At 46.8% G+C, this 23,832-nt stretch overlaps 1 protein-coding gene across 3 annotated transcripts in view; it reads right to left on the reverse strand.

Annotated features, from left to right (window-relative positions):
* Positions 1-2,429: 2,429 nt before the first annotated feature.
* The window catches only part of KIAA0040 (KIAA0040 ortholog), a 32,538-nt gene continuing 11,135 nt past the window's right edge, over positions 2,430-23,832 (reverse strand). Inside the window, exons 2-4 of one of the 3 annotated variants that reach the window (XM_068541296.1) lie at positions 19,826-19,898; positions 4,281-4,435; positions 2,430-3,417 (exon numbers count right to left, since the gene is read on the reverse strand). In XM_068541296.1, coding sequence (XP_068397397.1) covers positions 2,989-3,285 — 297 coding nt within the window. In that variant the 5' untranslated portion in view covers positions 3,286-3,417; positions 4,281-4,435; positions 19,826-19,898 and the 3' untranslated portion in view covers positions 2,430-2,988. Of the gene's footprint in view, positions 3,418-4,280; positions 4,436-17,103; positions 17,397-18,445; positions 18,635-19,825; positions 19,899-23,832 lie in introns of those variants that run through there. The other 2 variants (XR_011073639.1, XM_068541295.1) reach the window with 2 other exon arrangements.

Genomic DNA, 23,832 nt, shown 5'->3' on the forward strand with positions numbered 1-23,832 from the left:
AGAAACCCAAAGCGAATCCATTAAGCAGTGGGAGGAAGACCTCTTCTGACCATTCAGAAGTGCTGGGCCTGGGGGCTCCTCCCCCAGCCTGGGCTGGTTTAGGAGGCCTCTTCTTTACCATCCTTTTTGCCCTCTGTTAGCTTAACCTCCCCAAGATGGGCCAAGTAGGCCCCAGTCCTGAGGCACCCCTGGCTGCCAGTGGCTGTTCTGGGACAGAGGCTGGGAAGAAGGAGTAAAAATGGAGAGGGATAGAGGAATGGAGCTGGGGTGGTGCCCAGAGAGGAGGGGAATAAGAGAAGAAAACAGGGGAGAGAAAGATGAGAATGAAGTGGGAAGAAAAGGTAGTGGACTCCAATTATTGCTTTGAGCTCCTTTCACGCACCCACGTATTCAACAAAAATTGGCAGACTATTCTGGGTACTCCAGTGAAGGTTTTCGGGGAGGTTGGGTGGGAAAAAGATAAGCCTCTTTCAGGGTTTGGGTCTCCAAACCTGGGTACAGAAGCAACTGAGAAGTGTGTTTCTGGGTGTTTCATACCTGGACGTAGAGCAGGTCCATTCTGTGAGGAGACGGTGGGGCACTGCCCCTGGAGACAGAGGCCTTGTCATGGCAATGACTACCGACTGCTCTCTTAATTCAAACTAGCAGCCGGTTGTCAAGGCAACCATGGCACTTGTGCGGTCCCTGATCCCGGAGATCCTCTCTCCTAGATTATATCTGACACCAGTCTCGGCCATCAGCCTCCACGTCTCCCCCAGGTCATCCGTTTTAGGGGGGCTGAGAGTTGGAGACTGAAAGAGCAACTCACCCTGCTGGGCAGCGGGGTATGTGGGGAGGCACATGCATGTTGTGTGGGGAGAAGACAAGTCATCCTGGGATGTGAAGGGGACAGCCAGCTACTCCACGACAAGTCTCCATATGACAAGGGGACAGAGCATCAGAGGGTGCTTCTTTCTCTGGTCAAAGAGGTTTATGCATGAGGAGCCTGAGTGCCCAGGGTCACTTAGGGTGAGAGGGTGAACATGACTGGTTTTAAAATATAAGCAGGCCTGAATTATGCTTCACAGGGTCACCTGTGAGAAGACCTTGGTGCAGCAGTTGCTACCAGACACCTCCCATCCATAGGACTAGACCTGGACTTTACCTGGAGGGCAGTTGAGTACCAGCTAGCCCAAGTGAACAAATAGAGTACATTTTTCCATGAACACAGTCTTTCAGAATTTAGCTTTTGCTTCTATAAATATCATAGTTTAGCTACATTTTTAATTAAGTTGCAATTTCACCACCATTTAGAAGAGCTTCCGTGGGAAAACATTTCAAGAGAGCTACCCAGCAGATTTGCAAATGAACTTTTAGAGCCCAACCTGCTCCCAAGTTGGAAATTATCCATCTTTGTGATATGGTCACAATACAATCAAAATACCAACCAGTTCACCCTATGAGTGGATTAATTCGGCCCCCCAACCTCAGCCCGGTGGGAAGACACTCTCCTCAACTCTGCGCGGACCTAGCTTACATGTCCTCATGGCTCTCAGGGCACACTTGTCAACCCGACCCTTGGTCCTGCATGCACCCTCTTCCTGCAGAATTCAATAACCAACTTCCATCTGTTGCAGCAATTAGTGGGCTCACTTAGAAGAGAAGGTCACTTGGGGGAATTGGGGAGGTGTTACAAGTTTACCCTTAACATCATCACATATCCGACAGCATCCACAGACAGTTGTGAGTATCGACTGTGTGCAAGGCACTTGCCTGAGCTTCAAGATAAATATTGATCAACCTCTGTATAGCTTCGTCCTACTTTCATTTAAACTCTGTAACTTCTGCGTCCCATCTGCAACATACCATGCATCCATGACAACCTTATGAAATTGTTTCCAGTGTGCCTTCTGTGAGACTGTACCTGTGATTGTCTTAATTCCTTCCCTGCTGAAAACCTTTGGTTTCATAGGGGATCCCTAGCTCAGGGGTAGCACCCCCTTCCCATCTGTGAAACATATATTGCACAGGTACACAACGGTAGTCCACTGAAGTGGATGGCGTACACCTGGTCTCCATAGCCTCCTAGCGGTCACTACCAGGAGCCGTTTGTCCTCGCTTGGAGAAGGGAGTTTTGCTGAGTGGTTCTGGGGGTAGCGTCTCAAAGAGAGGTCTTGGACTACATTGAACACCCATCAGTGGTGTTGAGGACCTTGTCATGATTTGCAAGACAATAGCTTTCGATGAATTTTGATCCATCACACTTTAAACTTTTCCTCCAGGTGAGAGGTCAGAAGCACAGGAACTTGGTGTGTCTGTATCAATATACAGGAACGGGGACTGTACCGGGTTGCTGGAATGTCCTAAAATGAAGATCTCCAGTAAAAGGCTATGTAGGGATGGGAACAGAAGAGCATACATCTCTAACCTGAGTGGTGTATGGCATTGACAGTGCGTAGGCCTCTTGTCCGGTTATGTAATTGTGCATGTGTGCCCGGGTCTGCCAGGCTTTCCTATGAGATGTTTTTCCAAGAGCAGATAATGTACTGCCTTGTTTAGTGCCTTGTACAAAGTAGACATTCAGTGACCATTTGATGAACAGTATATACTTGCCCAGGTACCTGTTGCCTGAATTTGTGTGTGTGTGTGTGTGTGTGTTTGTGTGTGTGGTGTGCATGTGTGCATTTGGGAGATATGTCAAGATGTATGGATACATGTTCCTTGTGCTTTTGCATATGGAATGTGCCGGAGGTGGGTGGAAGGCATGCCTGAGTCTGTAGTAAAGAGCGTTGCTATTGGACACATAGATGCCGAGACAGCACCCAAGGCTTGTCCATGTGTTCCCCGGGAATGCCCTCCATCGGGATACTCAGTCTGAGGTTTGCTCCTTGGTTGAGCAGCTCCTCTGTGGACGTGAGTGCATCACTTCAGGGATTTCTGCTCCCTACCCTGTGTGTGGTTGGAAGGCAGCTGAGCCCCCAGGGGAGGACACTTCTGCCTCCTGTCTAACTAGACGGGCAGTGATGGCCTCTTTTCCATCTGGAGAAGCTTGGGCTGAGCGGAGATCCAGAGGTCTTCTTCAGCCTTCTTTTTCTTCTTCTTCTTCCCCTTGTTTCGCTCTGGCTGTTGGCCACTTTTGCCTGCCCGGCTCCAGCAGCAATGGCAACAGATGAAGAGGAGGGTGATGATCACCAGTAGGGGCAGCCCCAGCAGGATGCCTAGACAGATGCTGTTGAAGAGGCCCTCTTGGTGTTTGGCCGAGACGGTGTCCCAGATGGCGCTAAAGAAGGCGCTGATTTTCTCCATGGTGCTTGGCTAGATGGGACCAGAGGAGCCTCTCAGCTCACCAGCAAGGCCTGGGCGTGACAGGTTGCAGAATTGCCCACTTGTAACTTATTCCTCTACCAGCTTTGGGTTTGGGCATGCCACGGATAGCACCTAAAGAGAGAAAAACAGATAATTTAAGAGATATGCAGTGGGAATGGTCTGTAATTTTTAATAACGTCCTTGATTTTAGGCTTAGGAAATGGGAGGAAATCAAAGGTTTCCAGAGTTCACTGAAATTGTATTGAGACTCTATAAACAAGATAAACACATGCATTTAGTCAATTAAGTATTAACTAATTCTTGCTATGTACAACTGTATGGGACTTAGTATATAAAAAGGAATAGCATATCAGACCTGGCACATAGTAAGTGCTCTGCAATTGTCAGATAAATAAATCAATGTGTGTATTCACAGTGTTCTGGTTAAGGGGTTGGCTCCCTGGACCCTCTACAGGAGTAGTTCTCCACTGCAGCTCACCTGATAGGTGTTGAACACATACTCCCCACAGGACAGCTCCATATCTGACCTTCTGTGAACTTGCCATTTTCAACACTAATTAAAGCTTAAGCACAAGATCAAATGTCCAAGTCTTGCTGGCTGTCATAGGGGACTTGGAGCTCCCCAGGCTAGGAGGTCATCAGTCCTCATCCTGCCTCACTCCTGCCTTCCTTGCTGTCCCTTCATGCTCTTTTCCCTGCTCCATGTCTCCCCCCTCCTTATACCCCACTCCTGTGCCTGGCAAGGACTCACCGTGCTTTGGGTGGGAAACCAGTTCTCTCTGTTTCTACCTTCCTCTCCCTCATTACCCTTGTCTCTGCTTTCTGTCCCCCAGCCAAAGATTCCCAAGTCTCCTTCCCTGCCTGTTCCCTTTCTTTGCAGTGGAAAGAGTTTTGCAGGCTGATCAGTGATGGTGCTTGGAAACTGGGATGGGGTCCCTGGATGTCCCTCTACTCCTATTCTGAGCTCAGCTTACAGCCGGGACTGTTCTGGTTGCTGGTCCAGAGTGGCCCCTCTTCCTGTGGCACCTTCTCCAACTGTCTTCATATATCTCAGGCCTCAGCTCTGAAGTATAAGGTCTTAGAGGCGCCTTCAGTTCTGGAATCCACAGGTTCTCGGGTCTAAACAAGACTGGGAGGACAGGGATAATTCAAAGAAATTGAAGAGACCTCTTGGCATAAGACATTGCTCAGGAAAATAAAAAAGACATTGCCCAGGCTGCAGACCTTATAAATCATCCTGACCAGCTCTCTCACTTAAAGATGCAGAATCTGAGGCCCGTAGTGCTGAGGTGACATGTTTGAGGACACACAGAGCTGTGATGAACACCCAGAGCTCTGAACAATGGGTCCAGCGCTCTCCTGAGGCTGCTGGGCGAGCAGAAAAACTAAGGACGATGACTTTATATTTGTATTTTATTTGATACTTTTCTAAATCACCTTCATGTGAATGATCTTTTAAGTGAGCAATGGGATGGTGCATTGTGAATGGAGGGAAGCACTGGGGGACCTGGGTCCGGAATCATTTTGAAGTCTGGGCTTCACTGGGTTGTCCTGCACTGGAGCATAAATGTGTGTGTTACACACCTGGGTGGTGTGTTACACGTGGTGTCCCAGCGGTTGTCCTTGGGGGTCTAATTCCTTGGATAACACACTCTGTAAGTGTCCTACGTACCCAGTGCCCACGTGTCCATCCAGGCACACCCAGGATCTCCATCCTGGTCTGCAGGCATGTGGACCTATCCCCTCATAACATTATTTATGCAGTTTATGCAATTGTATAAATTGGTACCTGTGCCATTTGGCCCATGGAGCCTGACATCATGCTGTAAGCTGGCACTTATTATATTCCAGGCACTGTTCTAGGCACTTTGCACCTATCGACTCATTTAGTCTTCATCACAACCTTATGAAAGAGGTACAGTTATTCCCCCCATCCTACAGCTGAAGAGACGGAGGCACAGGTCACACAGTGAGGGAGTGGCAGAGCTGGCCTTAATGGATTCTGGGAGGTTTGGCTCCCGATCCCCAAGGGGTGAGCCGTTCACAGGTGTTGCTCTGGGCCTCCTATTCTTTCGTGTGGAATTAACCCATTTTTGGCAAGTAGCCCAGAATTTATAGAATCTTACAATCCTTTGCTATCCCTCAGGTTGACTGAAACATTTATCCCCGTCTGTTGCAGAAGAAGACTACAAAGAGATTTATTTCCCATTGTCAGGCACCTCACAAATGCATGAAGATACATACAGTAAAAATCCAGTCCCGCCCAAGGGGAGGTTTATAGAAAGCATATGGCACCTGAACTTAAATTCAACGTGCAACAAAGAAGAGCATCCTGAGAAGTTATGTCTCCTTGCTGGAGGCTTTGCCTGAGCCCCTCTGAGTGTCTGGAAACATCTCACGCCATGGACCTACCCACACGCCATCAAACACACAGGCTCTTTATAGAGGAAAACCACCCTTGGTCTCCCCATAGCCCCTCAGCGGGGCCACTTCGCTGCTTGCTCCTTCTCACACCACTTGCCTCTCCTCTGGGTTCTCCTTCTCCCTTTGCTGTAACCTTTGCTTTGACCTGAGCCTTGTATGGCCCAGTATTCTTTGGCCCATCCAGAGGGATTTTTCTGCTCTGTTGTTAGGTGCTTTTCTCTAACCTGACCCTACACATACACTTTCGGGGACCAGATGCTCCTTGCACTGCATTTCTGTGATTCAATTAGACAGCAGCAAACAACACTTGCTGACAAACTTTGCTGTGCCAGGGGTCGTGCTGGTCTCTGTGGGGAGCATATGTGAATCAGAGCCCACTCTTGGGTTCAGCCAGGGAGAGAGAAGAAGGGCATCAAGCCCTTGGAGAATATTAGGGCAGTTTCGTAAAAGTAGAGCCACTTGAGAATAGAGCATCTTGAGAGATTAGTAGGATCTTGACAGAAAAACGTGTGAAAAGGATGTTCAAAGATTCCAGACGGTGAAAGTTCTAGAACATAAGCAGGAGAACGAGGGGCCTTCTGGTGAGCCTCGAGCTCAGGGTGGGAGAGGGAAGGACTGTAGGCTGTGGCCAAGGTAGAGAGGGCCTTCATAGGGTGTGTTTATTTGGGGGGCTTTGTAGTAGGAGGGTGTTGTGATCAGAGCTGCCCTTCAGGAAAAGATAACAGGATCTGAAAACCTCTGGTAGGTGTTTTAAGAGAAGATGTTTCATCCATTTAGCAAACATTTATTGAGCACCTAATATGTGCCACACACTGTGTTAGGTATTGAGGATTCAGGAATGAACGACAAAGATAAGGTTTCTGGTATCATGGAGCCTTGTACATTCCAGGGATCTTATTATCACTAAGGGATCATGCCAAAAGGCAAATAGAAGGAGCAAATTCCAACTGAGGATGCTTAATTGGATGAATTAAAAGCATGCATTTGAATTATGTCTTTATTTCAATGTTCCAGGCCCTCCCACCCATCCCAACCTTTGTCTCAAACTCATCCATCCCATGGCATCTAAAATAGCCTGTGAATAAACAGATTTCTTTTCAAGCTAAAGCTAAGTCAGTAATTCACTTCTGGATTCCTAAAGATACTTATTTGAGTCTACTCTCCATACAGCCAAAGAGAGTATTCATTAACGGTTGGGAATCCTGTCTGGGGAAAATTCAATTAAAAGGTATTCTTTATATTTTTTAATCTAAGAATTCTCTTCTAGGCCCCCCACGTTACTTGCTGAGCTCTGTTCATCTATAGTGTTTCATTAGTATTGATATTGATGAGCTTTGTATTATTAGCATTTCCAGGAAACAATCAAATATCTCCTTGGTGGTATGAATTAAAAGTTAGAGCTTCTATGAACGTTTTTGCAAAAGGAGCCACACTTTGAGCCTTAGAAATGCTCTTGGGAGACCCCATCCTTTGGTTAGCTCTCAAGTATCACTGAGAGCTGACACTGTTTGAAAAACAATTCATCTATTCTTGTAAAACCAACAATAGGTGCTAAGCAACCTTGATTGTGGTTGCGGGGGTGGTTATGAGGAGGGAGAAGAGGGGAAAAGGTCCTTTCAGTTTTCTTGAAAGTGAGCAGTATTCATCTCTATATCCTTCGTAGTATCTAGCTGGGAGAGAGTCACTCATCCATTCTTTCTTCCCACAAGCCGTCTGTCTGCCTGCATGTGAGGTGTTGATGGAGAACAGAGATCCTGGAGCCAGAAGACCTGGGTTTGCGCCCTGGCTCAACTCTTGTGACCTTGGCCGGTTACCGAACTTCAGCTACAAAATGAAGCTAATAAGCTTCCCTTGTAATGAGGTTGTGAAGATTAAGAGCTCAATATGTTTAATGCATTTCGTAAACTGTAAAATACTATAAAACATAATCTGTAAAATAGCGAGTGATCTCCCCATAACAGCGGACTAATTCTAGCCTTGAGCTTTTCTTCCCCATCCCTCACCTGTAGGCCAGTCGTCATGGCCAGGGAACCATGAACCGCCCCCCCCCATTCAAATGAAAAGGGCTTCACAGGTGACCTCCCCGCTTAGAACTGGTCTGCAGTTCTGTGGCTGTAATTCTAGACTACGGCATCCAGCAACAGGAATGGAAAAGGGTCGCTTGGGGGACATCTGATGGTGTCTGGAGGACTGTTGAGCTCATAAAATGAGACCTGGGGAGAGCACCTAGCCCTCTGCAGGCCCCAGCTTCCCTCCAGGCTTTGGAACCCCTGGAAGTGTACTGGGATGGCTCCTGCCACAGGGATGTCTGATCCATCCCTGAGAGCCGAGAGCTGCTCCGGAGTTGTGTCTAGGGCTGGCCCTCAGACTGCTGTTGCTTCTGGAGCTCCCCAAGAAGGGGGAAGGGCATTCTCCTTTGCACTGGCCTCTTGTAATTTCTGTCTATTAGGTGAAATAATACGTGTAAATCTGAAGAATAGTGTCTGCTGGATAGCAGATGCTTTCTAGAAATGTTAATGTTAAGGATCATGATGGCACCCAATTGAAATCCCTGAAACCTTCTCCAGAGTGATTTCCAAATGGTTTAAATCTTTGGGCTTCTTGTAGGGGGTGGGGTGAAGCAGGAGGGTCAGGTTTCTCTCAGAGCCTTAGAAGATTCCTCTGCTGCAGCTGCAGACTCCTGGGTATGTGTGGGGGGCCACCTCATAATTGTAACTTGGGGGCAAAGACCTTCCCTTGTGCCTTTCCTCAAATGTTCCATTGAGCCCATACCTTGTGTTGTGGTCATCAGTGTGCTTGCTTTATCTCCTCACCCAAAGATCTCAGATGATGGCAGGTTGGCCTTCTGGCCAGGGAAGGGAGTCACCAAGCGTGTCACCAAGGGATTAAAGCATGCAGATTCCCGAGTTACACTCCTGGAGACCCTGATTCAGTAGGTCTAGGGTACGCCCAGGAATTTATGTTTATAACAAACAACCCAAGTGTTTCTGGACAATTATCAGGTTCAAAAACTGCTGAATGAGGAGGTTGAGCTGATGACCCTTTTCTGTAAGCTCAGAAGCCATGTGCTGAGTGAGAGGATGGATGGATCATGGGCGAGGAGAGTGGGAAAGAGGTTTATTTTCATACACAGCAGCACCAGGGCCTGCTGCAGGGAGCCTCCTTGGGTGTTACTTCTTGCTCTTGTGTAGTCAGGGCATCTGGGCCAGAGCTACTCTCGTGGAGGTCACAGTTCAATGCAATAAACATTCACGGAACACCCACTCTGTGTCTGGCCCTGTGCATTCAGATCCTGAGCTCCTCCCTCTCTCGTAAGGAGCAGAGACAAAGATAGCAGAAGCACAGTGTGATCAAGGGTCCTGTGGTCAAACTCTGTGTAAAGGGCATGGGAGCGGCGCAGGGGAAGGAGTAAGCAAGCTGGCCTGGAGGGGATTAAGAGGTGAAAAGGAAATGACAATCAGGACAGAGTCTGCTCAGTCATTCTTTCAGGGACTACTTATGCGGCACCTAGTACACGCTGGGAACTGTGTTGGGTCCTGGGTATCCAGGAGCAGGCAGACTCCATCCTTGTCCCTTTTTTGCTCAAAGTCTGGTGTGGGAAGCAAACACTCATCAAAGAACCCCGCAGACCGGTGTGTGAGTATATAGTTGCTATGAAGGAGAAGCCCGGGATGCTGTGAAAGTGAGTGATACCCATCAGGGAAGCCAGAGCAGGCTCTGGGTGGGGATGGCTTCACTAAGATCTGAATGACAAAAACAGCAAACATGTGGTCAGGGTGTCTGAAAACTCTTGAGGACATAGACTAAACTTATCTAAAGCACTTTCAAGTAATATGCGTGATGTGTTTTCTTTCAACTCTCCAATACCTTTTCAGATGAAGTGCCTCTAAATTTAAAGCAATGAGTTCAATTGTTAATACATGATAAACTGTCCCCCCCACCGCGAAGTCTGGAAACACAGGAAATAATGTGTTCATTGTATTTTTTTCAGATGAACATGGACCTGTTGCTTCTCCTGCAAAGGACCTGAAAGGACGGTGTGGCTGGACGCAGCAGCAGTGAGTGGGGGTGACAGTGGGGTGACGTGAAGCCCTCGAGGCAGGTGGCCCTACACCTTCAGGGCCTGCTAAGCCATGTCAATGGCTGGTGTGTACTGTAAGGGCCATGGGATTTCAAGCAAGGAGGGGACAGAATAGATCTGAGTTTCATAAAGAACACTGTCACTGGGGTGAGAGAGAACAGATTGGCAAGGGCAGGAGCGGGAGGAGACGACTGCAGTTGTTCAGGGAAAATGGCACCGGGACGAGGGTGAGGGTGGTGGCGTTGGGTGGGATAAGCGCCTGACTTGGGTGTTCTCCAGCGGATGCGGTGAGAGAACTGTGAGGCGGAGGGACATGAGGACTGTCTCTGGGCTGTGCTCTGCTCTTCTTCTTCTAGCCCTAGTCTCCTCTCTGGTCTCCAACTCTGGTATATTCCTAAAATAGGAATCCCATCCAACAGGCTCTACCTGACTCTCGCCATCTCTCCTGAGGGTTTAAAACCTCTTTTTCAGCCCCAGGCCTCTCCACCCTGCCTGCCCATACCTTGTCCCAGCTCCCAAAACCACCCTGCAGTCCTTGCAAAATCCCTGTGGTTACAATATCACACACTTCGGAAACTAAGGCTCTCTGGCAGCTAGGGCACGGGTGGAACCTCAGTCAGCAGTTCTTAACTCTGCTGCTCTGGATATGTATTTTCTTGATGTTTCTCACCTTGCTAACCTGGCATGCTCAGATGCCCTCTAATAGATGTAAGTACTGTTTTGTACAAAAATTGTCAGATCACAGAAAATAATCTGCTAGTGGAATATTACGCTTATAACTTAAAACCTCAAGGCTCAAGGCATGATGAAATAGATGTCTGTATTTCCCCCAATTTAATTAATTGCTTCAAGTAACTAGTCCAAATACAAAATTGGATCCTCTTTTTTTCCCCCCAGAGTATGCATACATGGTGTGGAACTGGATATTGAGTATTAGAAGAAAATAGATAGTATTTTCCGTCAGAATCAATGTTATAATTATGATTGCAATTTTGAACAAAAGCACAAATAGGTCATCAGTACAGAAACGATTAAGGTACCATGGTTATTAAAAATAATAAAATGATGCTTTGTCATGTAGACATTCTGAATTGGAATAATCCAGAGATGGGTCATCTGGTTGGGTTCCCTCACTTTATTGATAAGGAATCTGGGACCAAAAGAAGCTGTGACTTGCTGGAGGTCACACAGTTGACAACTGGTGGATTCAGGGCCAGAACCAGTGTCTTCTGACTCCCAGCACCCCTCCTGCCAGGTTTCCCCTACAGAAGTCCGTACAGTTAACTATGGAGGCAGCACTAGGCAAGATGCCCACCACGTCCTCATCCTGGGCTCAGGCTAGTCTATGCCTCTCAGCCCCCTGACACCTCTGGAGCTGTGTGACTGAGTTCTGGCCAAAGGAACATGGGCCTGGCTCCTGAACTCTCCCCCAAGGGCCTCCACGTTCTCTCTCTGCTTGCTCACTGGCTGGCCAGATGCAAAGGGCCCAGGGGAGGACTCCAGGGCCCCTGGGACAGCAGAGGTGGAAGATGTTCCTGAATGAGTGCTAGCAGAGCACCTCGCTGACCACAGTGAACAGTGGAACGAATGAGAAAGAAACCTTTGTTGGGGGAAGCCACTGAGATTTAAGGATTATTCGCTATAGCAATTAGCCCATCCTACCTCACACAAGTGACAAAAAGCTAACGTTGGCAATGATTATAACAAATATGTGATACATTTAACAACTCTTCTGTGGTGCAGCTTTGACCCAAGAGGGGTTTAGCTAAGTGCTTCAGAGTGCCGGTTCCGGGACCGAATATCCTGGGTTCGAATCCTGATGCTGCTACTCACTAAGTCTATCACGTTGGGCAGGTTACTTAACCCAGGGGCTCACTTTCCTCATGCGTAAAATGGAGCTGATAATAGTAGGCTGTTGTGGAAACTAAATGAGTCAGTAGATGTAGAGCCTCTTGGAGCCACGCCTGGCCATAGATGTGTGCCCTTATTATTTGACCCCAAAGGAATAGGCTGGCCAAAGAAACACCCTCGACTTCTTAGCTAATGATGATTTTGTTTGCCTTTTTAGAATTTGGGCTGGTTCTGGAGTCATGACTGATTCTTTAGGTCTCCTTTAAAAGGCATTTTTTTTCTCCTTTCTCTATAGTTTTCATGTAGTAAGGAGACTCTTACTACACTCATCATTCTTTTGCAAAGCAACCATTTCAGAATTAAAACATGTACAGGCATCACTCAGAGGCAGCACTATGAGGGTGTGGATACAGCCTTTTCACCCCCCGTGGATCTCATATCACTGGGCAGAGCGGGACATGAGCCTCCATCCTTCCCCCGCACCAAACTGTCTTTTTGTTCCTTCCCTCTCTCCCTTCTTTCCTTCTGCCAGTGCATTTAATGAACTCCTAGTATGTGTCAGTTCCTTCCCAGGCACTGCATACATAGTCATGAATGATGCAGATATGGTAAAGCTACTTACTTTCTGCAGGGAGAAGGCAGATAGTAAACAGGTGCACAAACAAAGAAGCCAAGATATGCTGTTGGTGCTATAAAGCAAACAGTCGGCATGGCCTCTGAGGAGGTGACTTTGAACTGAGGTTGGAGGGATGACAAGGGTCCAGTTGCGTGCAGGTGGCAGGAACAGCAGGGCGAAGGCCCGGAGTGGGAAAGAGCTTGGCATGGTCTAGGAGAGAGCTGGAGCCCGAGAGTGCCGAAGGTGAAGCAGGGCTCAAGCCAGGCAGCTGTGGTGGCATGAGTATAGAGGGCAGAGGGTGGAGAAGCAGAGAAAGCATCCCGAGGAGCACAGGCACCCTCCTCTTCACCCTCGTTGTTATCGCATTTGTCCAAGCCCTCAGACTGGTCTCTAGTTTTCCTTCCTTCGGTTCATCTTCTAAAATCCACATGGGGTCATGCTCCCCCTGCTCAGCCTGTCTTTGGCTCTTCGTCACTTGCACGATCATCGCAACTCCTCGGCAAGAGGGACAAATCGCTTGTGAGCTGTTGGCCTCTGCTCTCACCCTAACCTCGTCTCCCACCACCACCCTTATTGCCACATTTCTTCAAATTCTCCCGAGCTTCCTGCTCTCTCACACTGCCATTCTTTGGCACGTGCTGTTCCACCTGCCTGGAATGTCTTCTCACCTCTTCCCTTTGGTCCGTTCACAGGGAAACTCCTTGTCCTTCCAGCCTCCTCTGGGAGGTCTTCTGTGACTGTCAGTCCTCTGCCTGCAGACCTCCCCGAATCCATTTCTTTCTCTTCTGAGCTCTCATGGAGCCAATAACCTACCATCACAGCCCTTGTTGACTACATTGTAATTATTTGTTTTCTTTGAAAAAGTAAAAGAATACAGAAAAGCACAAAGAATCATATATATGTGTATATATATATATACATATGATATATTTATATGTTATAATCCTAACCCCTATCTCAAAATATGACCTTATTTGGACACAGCATTTTTGCAGATGTAATTAGTTAAGATGAGGTCATACGGGAGTAAAGTGGGTCCATAATCCAATATGGCTGGTTTCCTTATGAAAAGGGGAAATCTGGACATAGAGGTAGACTTGCACAGAGGGAAGACAATGAAGGGGCATTTAGAGAAGATGGCCGTTGACAAGCCAAGGAGAGCGGCCTGGAACAGATCCTTCCTTCACAGCTTTCAGAAGGAAAGCTGTTGGTTCAGAAGGAACCAACCCTGCCAACACCTTGATTTCAGATTTCTAGCCTCCAGAGCTGTGAGGCAATACATTTCTGTTGTTTAAGCCACCCAGCGTGCAGTACGTTGTCACGGTAGCCCCAGGAGACTCATGTACCCCTCTTGCTTGACACCACTCCCACCCCTCAGCTGGTCTCATCCCTTCTATCTCCAGAATATATCCCGCATCCCACTTCTGTCCATTTCATGGCTAGGTCACCATCACCCCTCACCTGGATTACTGCACAGCTTCCTAACCAGTCTCTCTGATTCTACTCTTCCCTCTTTATAGCCTCTTCTCCCCACACGAGCCCCCCCCCCTTCCCCACCCCCACGGCTTCCCAATGCCTGGAAAGTATTGAATAAAAATACCCCACAAGTGCTTCCATCAGCTGGCTCTGCCTCCATCTCTAATCTCATCCTGTAACCCCTTCTCACTCGCTGTGCCCTGGACACACCTACTCCAGAGCTGTCCACCCCTCAGGAACTTGCTTGTCCCTCTGGTACATTTTCTCTCAGATCTTGGCGTGGCCGACTGCTTCCTAACATGCAGAGTTCCACACAAAGGCATTTCCACTCACTTGTAACCACAGATGTTACCTCAACACGAAGCCTTTCTCGACCAAGTCATCTAAGAAGCCCAGCCCCCATCAACCTCTAGCACACCATCCTGTCTTATGGCCTTGGTAGTTCTTCCCACTCTAAAATTTCGGAGTCACACGTGATGCTCTTGTCACTGTAGTGTATGCATTTATGGACTGTCTTCCTGCTCTGGAAAATAAGTTCAGTGAGAACTGGGCCCTCGCCTGTCTTATTCTGTGTAGATGCTCAGAGTCGGGAATGTCCCTGAATGAATGAATGAAGTCATTCTGGTTAACCCAAGGGTCCTAAAAGAAAAGAGATCTTGAAAAAAAAATGTAAATTAGTCAACCGAGGTCACTGGGGAGAGAACAGGGGCAATGAAAGGCATAGAAAAGAGGCCATCAGTCACATCTGTGGCCAGACTTTGATGACAATTATCCACCATTTAGCCCACCATCCAGACGGATCTTCCAGCCAAGTAACTCATTTAAGGAAGAAATAATGATCAAGAAACTCCCATATCACTGAAAGCAGAAGGGAGTGGGGAGTGTGCTTTATCAGCTCCTAAATAATCATCTACCTTCCTTTTGCTCAGTTACAGAGAGCTCATTGTGGCTGGGACTTTCTGATAACAAGGGATCCTTTCCTAATTACTATATGCTCTATTTCAGGTTCAGCAGAAAGAAAATTAAAAAGCTCCATTTCACTCCAGGTTCAATTGAGTCAATCTTTCAGTCAATCAAGTATTAATTAAGCTATGCTAGGAAATACAGAGGAGGAAAACGGCACCTTCTCTCTACTCAAAGATGATGTGAGGAAAATAATTAGAGAATAATTTAAGAACAATGAAAGGAATTTAAAAGGGTTTTCATCTGGGCTTTCTGTTATGGATGGCCTAAAATCTCTAGCCACTTTATTCTCCTTTACTCTTTCTCCCGCCCTCTTCCCTCTCTCTTCTCCATTCTCTTCCCTAATTACATTGTCTCCAAAGGGTCCATGTCATAGACTCTGACAATAATTAGTCGCTTTCAGTCACTCTTAGGATTAAACACTAAAAATCGTGTCTCTCCGATACTCTGAAAATTCCAGCTGTGCTAAATGTGATCGAATGCAGTACCCCCAGCCTGTTAGCAAGTTACAGACTTCCTCATGTTTATGTCCCTAGATCATCATGATAACTTCCTGATTTTTCTCCTAAACCAGAAAACATGCACCAAGAATTTTGCCTCCTTGGGGATATACGTATACATATAGCTGATTCACTTTGTTATAAAGCAGAAACTAACACACCATTGTAAAGCAATTATACTCCATTAAAGATGTTTAAAAAAATGATATAGTAAGATGAAAAAAAAAAAAACAGAGTTATCCCTCAAAAAAAAAAAAAAAAAGAATTTTGCCTCCTTCGCTAACACTGGCGTGGAGTCTGGGCAACATCCACTTAAGTACTTTGAGTTTAGTTTTCTCTTCTGTAAACAGAGATTTGAGCACACTTCTCAGAGGGCGAGGTGTTTTTTCCACTGTGCTACATCATTTTATTCTTTCTCCCCAGAACAGTGCCTGGCAGAAAGTGGGCTGGCAATAAGTATTTGTTGAATGGATGAATGAATGAATGAGTGCGTGAGTGAGTGAATGACGTGTGTAAAGATAATGTGTGTAAAGCGTGTAGGCTAAGTACACTTCACACAGTGGGGGCCTTAAAATTGCCTTGAAAACCATATAGCACCCTATTTGTTATTATACTACTCATACTGTGTGAAAGGCAAAAGCTTCCATTCATTACAGAATTCATAAGCAGAGTCTGATCAACTGTTCTGTGAACCGGTGGGAGTGAGTCAGCCAATCCTAGGAATCAGGGCAGACCCATTTGCCTTTCCCCTGCTTTCTTGCTAATTTTATTTCCATTCATTCTCAGCTGCCGCCCCTCTTTCAGTCCTCGTGACCTCCAGGATCTAGTTTCTTAGGGATGCCTTGTTCTGTCCATCACTATCAACTTTCTCCTCTTCATTTCAGCTAGAATGCTCACTTGTTTTCCTTTGACTGGCCTCTTTTGACATAGATACCTCAGGAGGCCAAAGCCTCAAAAACAGAGGCTTGGCATAATGTCTTATCACCTTTCACAGGAACAGGGAATGATCTATTGAATCCAAAAGCCACCATTTGTGTGTGTTGTGTTCTTACTAAGTGCGCAACTCTGCATGTGTAATCAAGGCTCTACAGACATTGCCTCGTTCAGCAACTCAGGAGGTGGGTCTTTTAATCCCCATTATACAGATGAGGAAACCTAGCCTATCAGAGACTAAGTAATTTGCCCAAGGCCATAGAGCTACTAAAGTGCAAAACACCCTGCTGTAACTGCTGTACTCTAGAGCTGCCATTCTCCAGAAGGACGCTGAGGACTTATCTTTTCTAGGACGAAAGGGTATTCACCAATCATTCATCTGTCAAGCATTTGAAAGCCTGCCATGTGTGCCACACCCTATGGATACACTCTTGATGGACTAAAACACCTTCTGTGACCTCAAGGAGCTCACATTTTAATAGGACCAAAAATACAAGAAGAGAAGGGCAATATGTCACGTATGACAGTGGGTGCTGGGGACCCAAAGGCATAAAACTCCGTAGAGTATTCACTGGCAGCCCAGGCACTTCTATTTTACTTTTTTTTTCTCCTCTGATTCCATATAAAATTCTCAATCTTTAGCGAGTCCTAAAATTTGGTCACACTAACCTCCCACATAGCTATAATCTGCTGGAGCTTTAGAAGGACCGATGTTCCCCGAACCTGTACCCCAGTCCCCACCCTGCCGGCTTCACCCAGTCCTGACACCTACCTGGTCCCTGGAGGCATATTAAGCCTGTAGCCCCTGGACCACACCCTCCCTCCGGAGTAGGGACGACATTACCTATTCTTTGTGCTGTCATCCATGAAGGGGAGAACCACGCAGGGGGCTTGAAAAAGAGATGAGGACAAAAGACAAAAGGCAAGCCTTACTTTCCAGTTGTCACCTCCAGTTTAATGGATTGATCCTGGTCTCTGGCTAATTAGACAAATAATAAGGATGCGGGATGTTTGCAAGAGGAATTAATACATATCATAATGTCCCAAGGAGAATGCAAAATGCTGGCGGAGGGGTGCAGTGGAAAGAATATTAAGAGGACCCAGTTCTAGTCCCGGTTCAGTTGTCCTCCAAGCCTCTGACCTTGGGCAAATCAGTTAAGCTTTCTGAGCCCTTTTCTCATCTGAGAAGTGAGGCTATTAGCCATCTCAGATATCTCTCAAGATTGTTGTGAAGAACAGACAAGACCTGTGAAAAAACATCGAGAAGGGAAAATTGCAATCTAAATGCAAGCAGTGGCATATTAGAGGATTGTGTTAAAGCTGAATTACAGCTAAAATTAGAACCCTGACTTCTCTTACCGATGCAGCCCTCTGCCCTAAACCTTCTCTTCCCCCTGACCCACTGCCACCATCCCCACCTCCACCCGCCTCAGGTCCTTTATGAATCATAGTCATTAAGGACTACGTTTTCAATTTGGAAAGTTCGCGGGCACATACTCTGACACCACTCAGGCTTGTGTTTGTCGTCTGTATATATCCAGTCTGACCACATCCTGGTATTAGTGCTAATAAAACCTGTAGCCATGGTTACAGTGACATACCTGGGTTATACTGTTCTTATTTTCACTCTTCGAAACTATTTGGTAAAAGATTTTGGAGCCAATTTTCGTGGGTGTGGTAAAGCACTGAGGCAAGTTTTACTTTTGGAAAGTGTGAGTTGAGGCTCTGAGGTCATCTTCGAGTTAGAAGCAGTTGGGAAGGGGTGGTGCCTTCTCTGGTCCCCAAATAAAGGGGACACTTTGTGGCTGACTCCAATAACTGATGTTTAAGTCTTCCAGTGTCATATCTGCTTAGAAGGAAGGTGTGTTTTTTTAAAAAGCAAAAAGATGACCAAGCACCTGTGTGATTCAGGGTCTCCCACAGGTGGTAATTAAAAAATAAACTCAATTTAAAGATGCATCATTCTCTTTAATATTAGAGAAGAGAACTGAGAATTTGGCAAACTTTGCAGTGATAACCGAATGACTGACTTACTTTCCTTGGTGGTGGCGGGGGAGAGGTTTATGGGCTGGAATAGTTGAAAACTAATGGGGTGGCAAAAATATACAATTATGCAACTCAAAAGCAATACAGATACGGTTTTATTTTCCTTTCCATTTCCTCCCTTCATTTAATGTTAACAAAAGCTCAGGGCAATTAAAAGCCGCAAGCTACCTTACTGCAATATTAAGGCTTAAAATGTAAAGGCCAAATCATGGAGTTAGCAGAAATATTCTCATTCCAATCATAACTCACCCCTGCGGAATGCACAGTGTGGAATATTTCAGGTTCATCAGACTTTGGGTCACAGGCTCCGTCCAGAGGGCGGGTAGTACAGAGTTGATGTTGCTGGAGAATGAACCTTCACTTTCTGTCTGTATGCGTTTACATCTGTATCCCTAACGTTGCATGTAGATATTTTTTTTTCACAGTTTTGATAAATAACTGTTGGTGAATGCAGAGGACGTACATGAGTGTGCTAAAATATTTATCGAGCCCCCACTCAGGCAAGAGCACCCCCTTTTTTGCCTCAGTACCCTATTTCTTTGATACAGATGATATTTGCTCAGTCTCATCAAATGCAGCTTTAGGTGCTTCTGTGCAAATAGACTGTTACCCCTAAGCCCCTGTTCTAGAGAAATTCTGCAACTGCCACTGGCTTCACCTCATCCCTGATGCCCTCAACTTGCGTGCCTTTGCCCCCAAATATCTTATCTTCCTCTCCACCCCTGAAATGACCTTCCCAAAGGAGGCTGCAGGTATTGCCCATGAGTGATTTGGGAGTATGGATGGAGGAAACTGCTGGGGACTGTGGGCTAGGGGAGTTCCTCATAGATACCAAAGTGTACGCACACGCACACGCGCGCACACACACACACACACACACACACTCGCTCTTCCCTCAGCCCCACCCCCTCACTCCTCCCCATCCACCACCCCTGCTCCATTATTGCCTGGAGGCCTCAAAGCTTTATGGAAGACTCTCTGGAAAGCACGTGGGGCCACTGGGAGGTGGGGGGATGGTGGGAAAGGCCAGGGAATTCTGATCTTGCCTCCCAGCTCTCTACCTGTGGCCTCAGGCCTGGACCGCCTGCAGGCTCTGCACCAGCCTTAAGTTTTATCTTTCCTTAGCAGCCCAGAATGTGTGTGTGTGTATACATATATATATATGTATATATGTATACACACACACACACACACACTCACACACACACACACACACACACACACACACACACACACACACATATTGTTATCAGACCAACCCTCAAAGTATCAGGGCCTTGAAGAAATAGAACACTGGGTGGGAACACTTTGATAGAGCAAAACGGTCAGGATGCGTGGTCCTGCCCCTGCTAGGTGGAAGGCAGGAGAGAGTCCTGGAGATGGGAGTTGGCTTGGAGCAGCCAGAGAAGGGTCTTGGAGTGCCCTGAGAGGGGTAGGCAGCTCTGCTTCTCAGTGGACAGCCTGTGGAGCTCCAGGCCTCCAGTTCTGGCTTTGACATTTATCTGGGTTTATTTGTTTACACGCTTGTAGATTTTCATGAGCTGAATTCTTGGCTAAAATATAGCCTGGAGTGCAGGGGAAGTTCATAGTGGTGTGAGAAGCCAGTTCAAATTCTCACCCGTGACTTACTCAGTATGCGTCCTCGGGAAGGTCATTCAGTTGCTTTGGGCCTCAGCTTCTTCATCTCCAAGATGGGGGAAATCTGGGAAGAGACACAAGAAAGTGACAGATAACATTGTTGCCTCTATGGAAGGGCAAGGGGGGCAGGGCTGGGAGGCGGTTGGCTTTCCTCTCAGTCCTTTGGTACAGTTCTGAAGGTCTGACTGTATGCAGGCACTTTCCAAAGTCAACAACCAACTGGAAGTAAGTACCTGCCTGGCAGGGAGGGTCCTTGTGTCAAAGCAACAGTGCATGTGAATGTGCTCCTAGGCTGTTAGGAACTGTACAAAATCGAGAGTCATAATTGGTATTATTCCAGGTAGATGTAGGGACATGCAACAAACAACACTCCTCAGTTCTGCCAGGTAGTCACAGTGGCCTGAAATTCTTAGAAAATTGGCTCCCACGCTGGGAGGTCTTCCTACCTCCAACCCAGAATGGATGGATGGACCCCACCCTTACCCCACCCCAACCTCGAGGCTCTTGCACCTGGCTCTGCAGCGGTTCTGGGCAACCTGGATCCTCCATGTGCCCAAATGACTCCAGATTTCCAAGGGCTAGCCCAGCATGTCAACCCTGCTAGGCAAGTTCTGATAAGCACATTCCATCCTTTGCCAGGAGGCAGTGGGGCCACGCTGCTTGTTGTGAGCAGAACCTGCATGAGTGGCTGCCCTCTGATTGACCCCCGGGGGCAGGGGTGGGGAGATTTGTATAGAACATGTGAGAGCCTCCCTTAGGTTGTTTACTGGGTCACTATAATAAAAATAATGCTGCAAGCATACTGTTCTTTATACGTGAAGAGGCTAATAGTACTAATAGCAATGATGTGCATCAATGAAATATGCCATTCCAATTATATTTCCGGTAGTTGCTTATGGATTTCATTTCAAGAAACGTTAGTTAATAACTATCTGCTGTGTGATCAACATGGTGCTGAGGGGAAAAAAGAAGTTATGATCTGGTTCCCATTCTAGGAGGGTTTCTTAATGAAATTTGGAACATGGTAAGTCCTGACAGGTGACAGTGCAGGTCCCCGAATCTCCAAGCCTCAGGTTCCCCATCTCAGATACTAATCCCACTGACTCCACTCACCATCCAGTGTTGTTGTAAAAGTCAAATAATATATACATGAGATTCTTTATAGACTGATAATGCTCTTCACAGTTTAATTTTCAAAAATAATACAAGCAATTAAAGGCTAAGGTAAATATCAGGAAGTGCCAAAATCATGCACGGTTAGAAAGGAGAGAGATCGATGTTGGCTTAGGTTTTTTTTTTTTTTAATTTATTTTTTATTTTTATTTATTTTTGGCTGAGTTGGGTCTTTGTTGCTGCACACGGGCTTTCTCTAGTTGCGGTGAGTGGGGGCTACTCTTCGTTGCGGTGCACGGGCTTCTCATTGAAGTGGCTTCTCTTGTTGCGGAGCATGGGCTCTAGGTGCACGGGCTTCAGTAGTTGTGGCACGTGGGCTCAGTAGTTGTGGCTCGCAGGCTCTAGAGCTCAGGCTCAGTAGTTGTGGTGCACGGGCTTAGTTGCTCCATGGCATGTGGGATCTTCCTGGACCAGGGCTTGAACCCGTGTCCCCTGCTTGGCAGGCAGATTCTTAACCACTGCGCCACCAGGGAAGCCTGGCTTAGGTTTTAAGGGAGAGGCCGCCTGGAGGAGATGGAGGTTGGGTGGGGCCCCTGTGCTGGGTGTTATCACATGGAGGGTTGGACATTTGGGTGGGAGAAGGGAAACTGGGCTGAGCTGCGTAGGATGGGAAAGCAAGAGCAGAGGTCCAGAAGCCAGCACATACAGAGTTTGGGACTGGGAAGGCAGTGAAGAAACCTCCTGAGGAAGAGTGGGAAATGAGGTGGTACCGGCAAGGCTGGTGAGATTTCAGGGGGCTGGGAAGGCTCGACATAGGTTTGGTGTACAGTAATGGGCCCCAGGGGAGCCCTGAAAGTTGGTGAGCAGAAGACACGTAACAGCGTCAGTGTTTCAGAGGCTACACTCTCTTACCTGATCCCGCTTGTAATTCGAAGTATGCCTTGGCCAGAGCAGGATTAAGCCCCACCCTGGGCTCATGGGCAGTCTGCCCTAACTAGCCAGGCTCAGTAATCACAAATATTACAATTTAAAAAAAACCCTTTTATTAATAGCATACTTTCTCCCTTAGACAAAATCGGATTATGAACTGAAATGAAATATCACCAAGCCAATCAGAAGGAAACTGCTATTTATCTCCTGATCCCTTGGGAAGGGAGGCAGGGGGGGAAAAAAAACTCTGATGCAATCACTTCTCCAGTCTGAATGGGCTTGCGTTTATTTATGATTGGGGAAAGTCCTAGCAAAGACCCTGCACTTATAACTCGTTTTAATTTTTTAACAGCTTCTGCAAACATTTCTTCATTAAATCCACTGTAGTGTGAGGAGGGAAGGGATTTCTTGCCCTATTTCACAGATGAATAAACTAAAGAACAGAAATGGGTGTTCAAAATTTGTTTAAAATTGCAAAGCTGGTCAGTGGCTAAGGGCAGACTGGGTTCTAGTTTTCCCATTTCCCAGAGTGATACTCTCCTTACTCCACTAACTCCTAAAAAGCAGCAAGAGAGGAGCAAACAATGGCAACCAGTCACTTTTCCAGTTTACAAAGCCTTCCATTTCTCAGACTCCCTGAGATTTGTGGTCCCTCCAGCTTTAGGGCCTCTTGCAAGCTTCTTTATCTGAAACCCCCAACTCTCTCCCAATCCCACCCCAACCAATACCCCCCAGTCTCCTGGTCTCTATGCATTTAGTCTCTGCTGAAATATCATCCCACTTGGGAAACTTTCTGTGACCTCGTTACGTTTAGAACCCCTGTCCTGTGCCCCATCACTGTTCCTATACTATTACCATAGCCCTCAACCCACTTTAGGTTCATTTTATTGAATCATCTTTCTTCCACTCTAGACAGAATCGATTCCCACTAGGGCATCCAGGGACCTGTTTTGTTCTTGGAAAGTATTTGCTGAATTAATGAATGACCATATTTATAGACGAGGAAACTGAGGTTCACTGAAATTAAGTGAATTGCCCCAGGCCTCACAGCTGATCATGGAAGATGTGGCAGTTCTACCCATAAATATCCAGTGCTCATTCCACTCTGCCACCCTGGTTTCTGGGTTCTCACCCAGCACTGTGGCCAGATGGAAGCTACTCAGGAAAAGAAAAAATCTACCAATTGGAATTTCAGCATTCTGCGTTTGGAGAATCCATTCAGCTTGGGCTCAGAGTGTGCTCAGATGCCAGATATTCTGGGGCATTCCAGACTGCAAGCACACTCTGCAGGCCTCTTCTGGTGACTGGCTACTTTTGAATCTCCAGTGAGGCTGTCAGTGCCAAGAAACAGAGGTGACAGCAGCGAGACCTGACTTCCAAAGATCACTGGCCTCAAATCGATATGGGCCTTTGCCTCACGGGGTGCCATATTGAATATTCTGACTATATCACTTGAAAGTGAGGTTATCGTCACGTTTTTGGAAAGCCCCGATTGGCTGTGTTCCTAACATATTTTGGTGTCATGAATTGACATCATTCCATCTGGTAATTTTCAGATGTCAAGCCGACTGAGTAGAGTACGTGTGTGTGTAGCACTGTTATTACGGCAAAAAGCTCTCCCTGTTTTTTTTCCAGAGGGAGGAACTCTTTGCTGGCTTTTTTCTTCCTTCCCTGAACCTGGGTTGTTGACACAATTGAGTCCAAGGAGGCCAGGAACCGCCCTCTCCCCTCTCTGCAGCACAGCAGCGTGCAATTCAATTCAGTGCACATTAGTTGAGAACCTGCTGTGTGCACAAGGAACTTCTCTCTTTTCTAGGGCTCTCCCAGCTAATGCTGCCTAACAAGATGTAGAAACCTGCCAACTACCTGGGTAAGGGATTCCAAACTGAACTAAAGATGTAGACTGTGAAGTCAAGGAATTTATTTTTTGTTTGGGAAATGGATGAGCACAGGGG

Source organism: Eschrichtius robustus, chromosome 3 (assembly GCF_028021215.1).
Source record: "Eschrichtius robustus isolate mEscRob2 chromosome 3, mEscRob2.pri, whole genome shotgun sequence".
Taxonomy (NCBI): Eukaryota; Metazoa; Chordata; class Mammalia; order Artiodactyla; family Eschrichtiidae; genus Eschrichtius; species Eschrichtius robustus.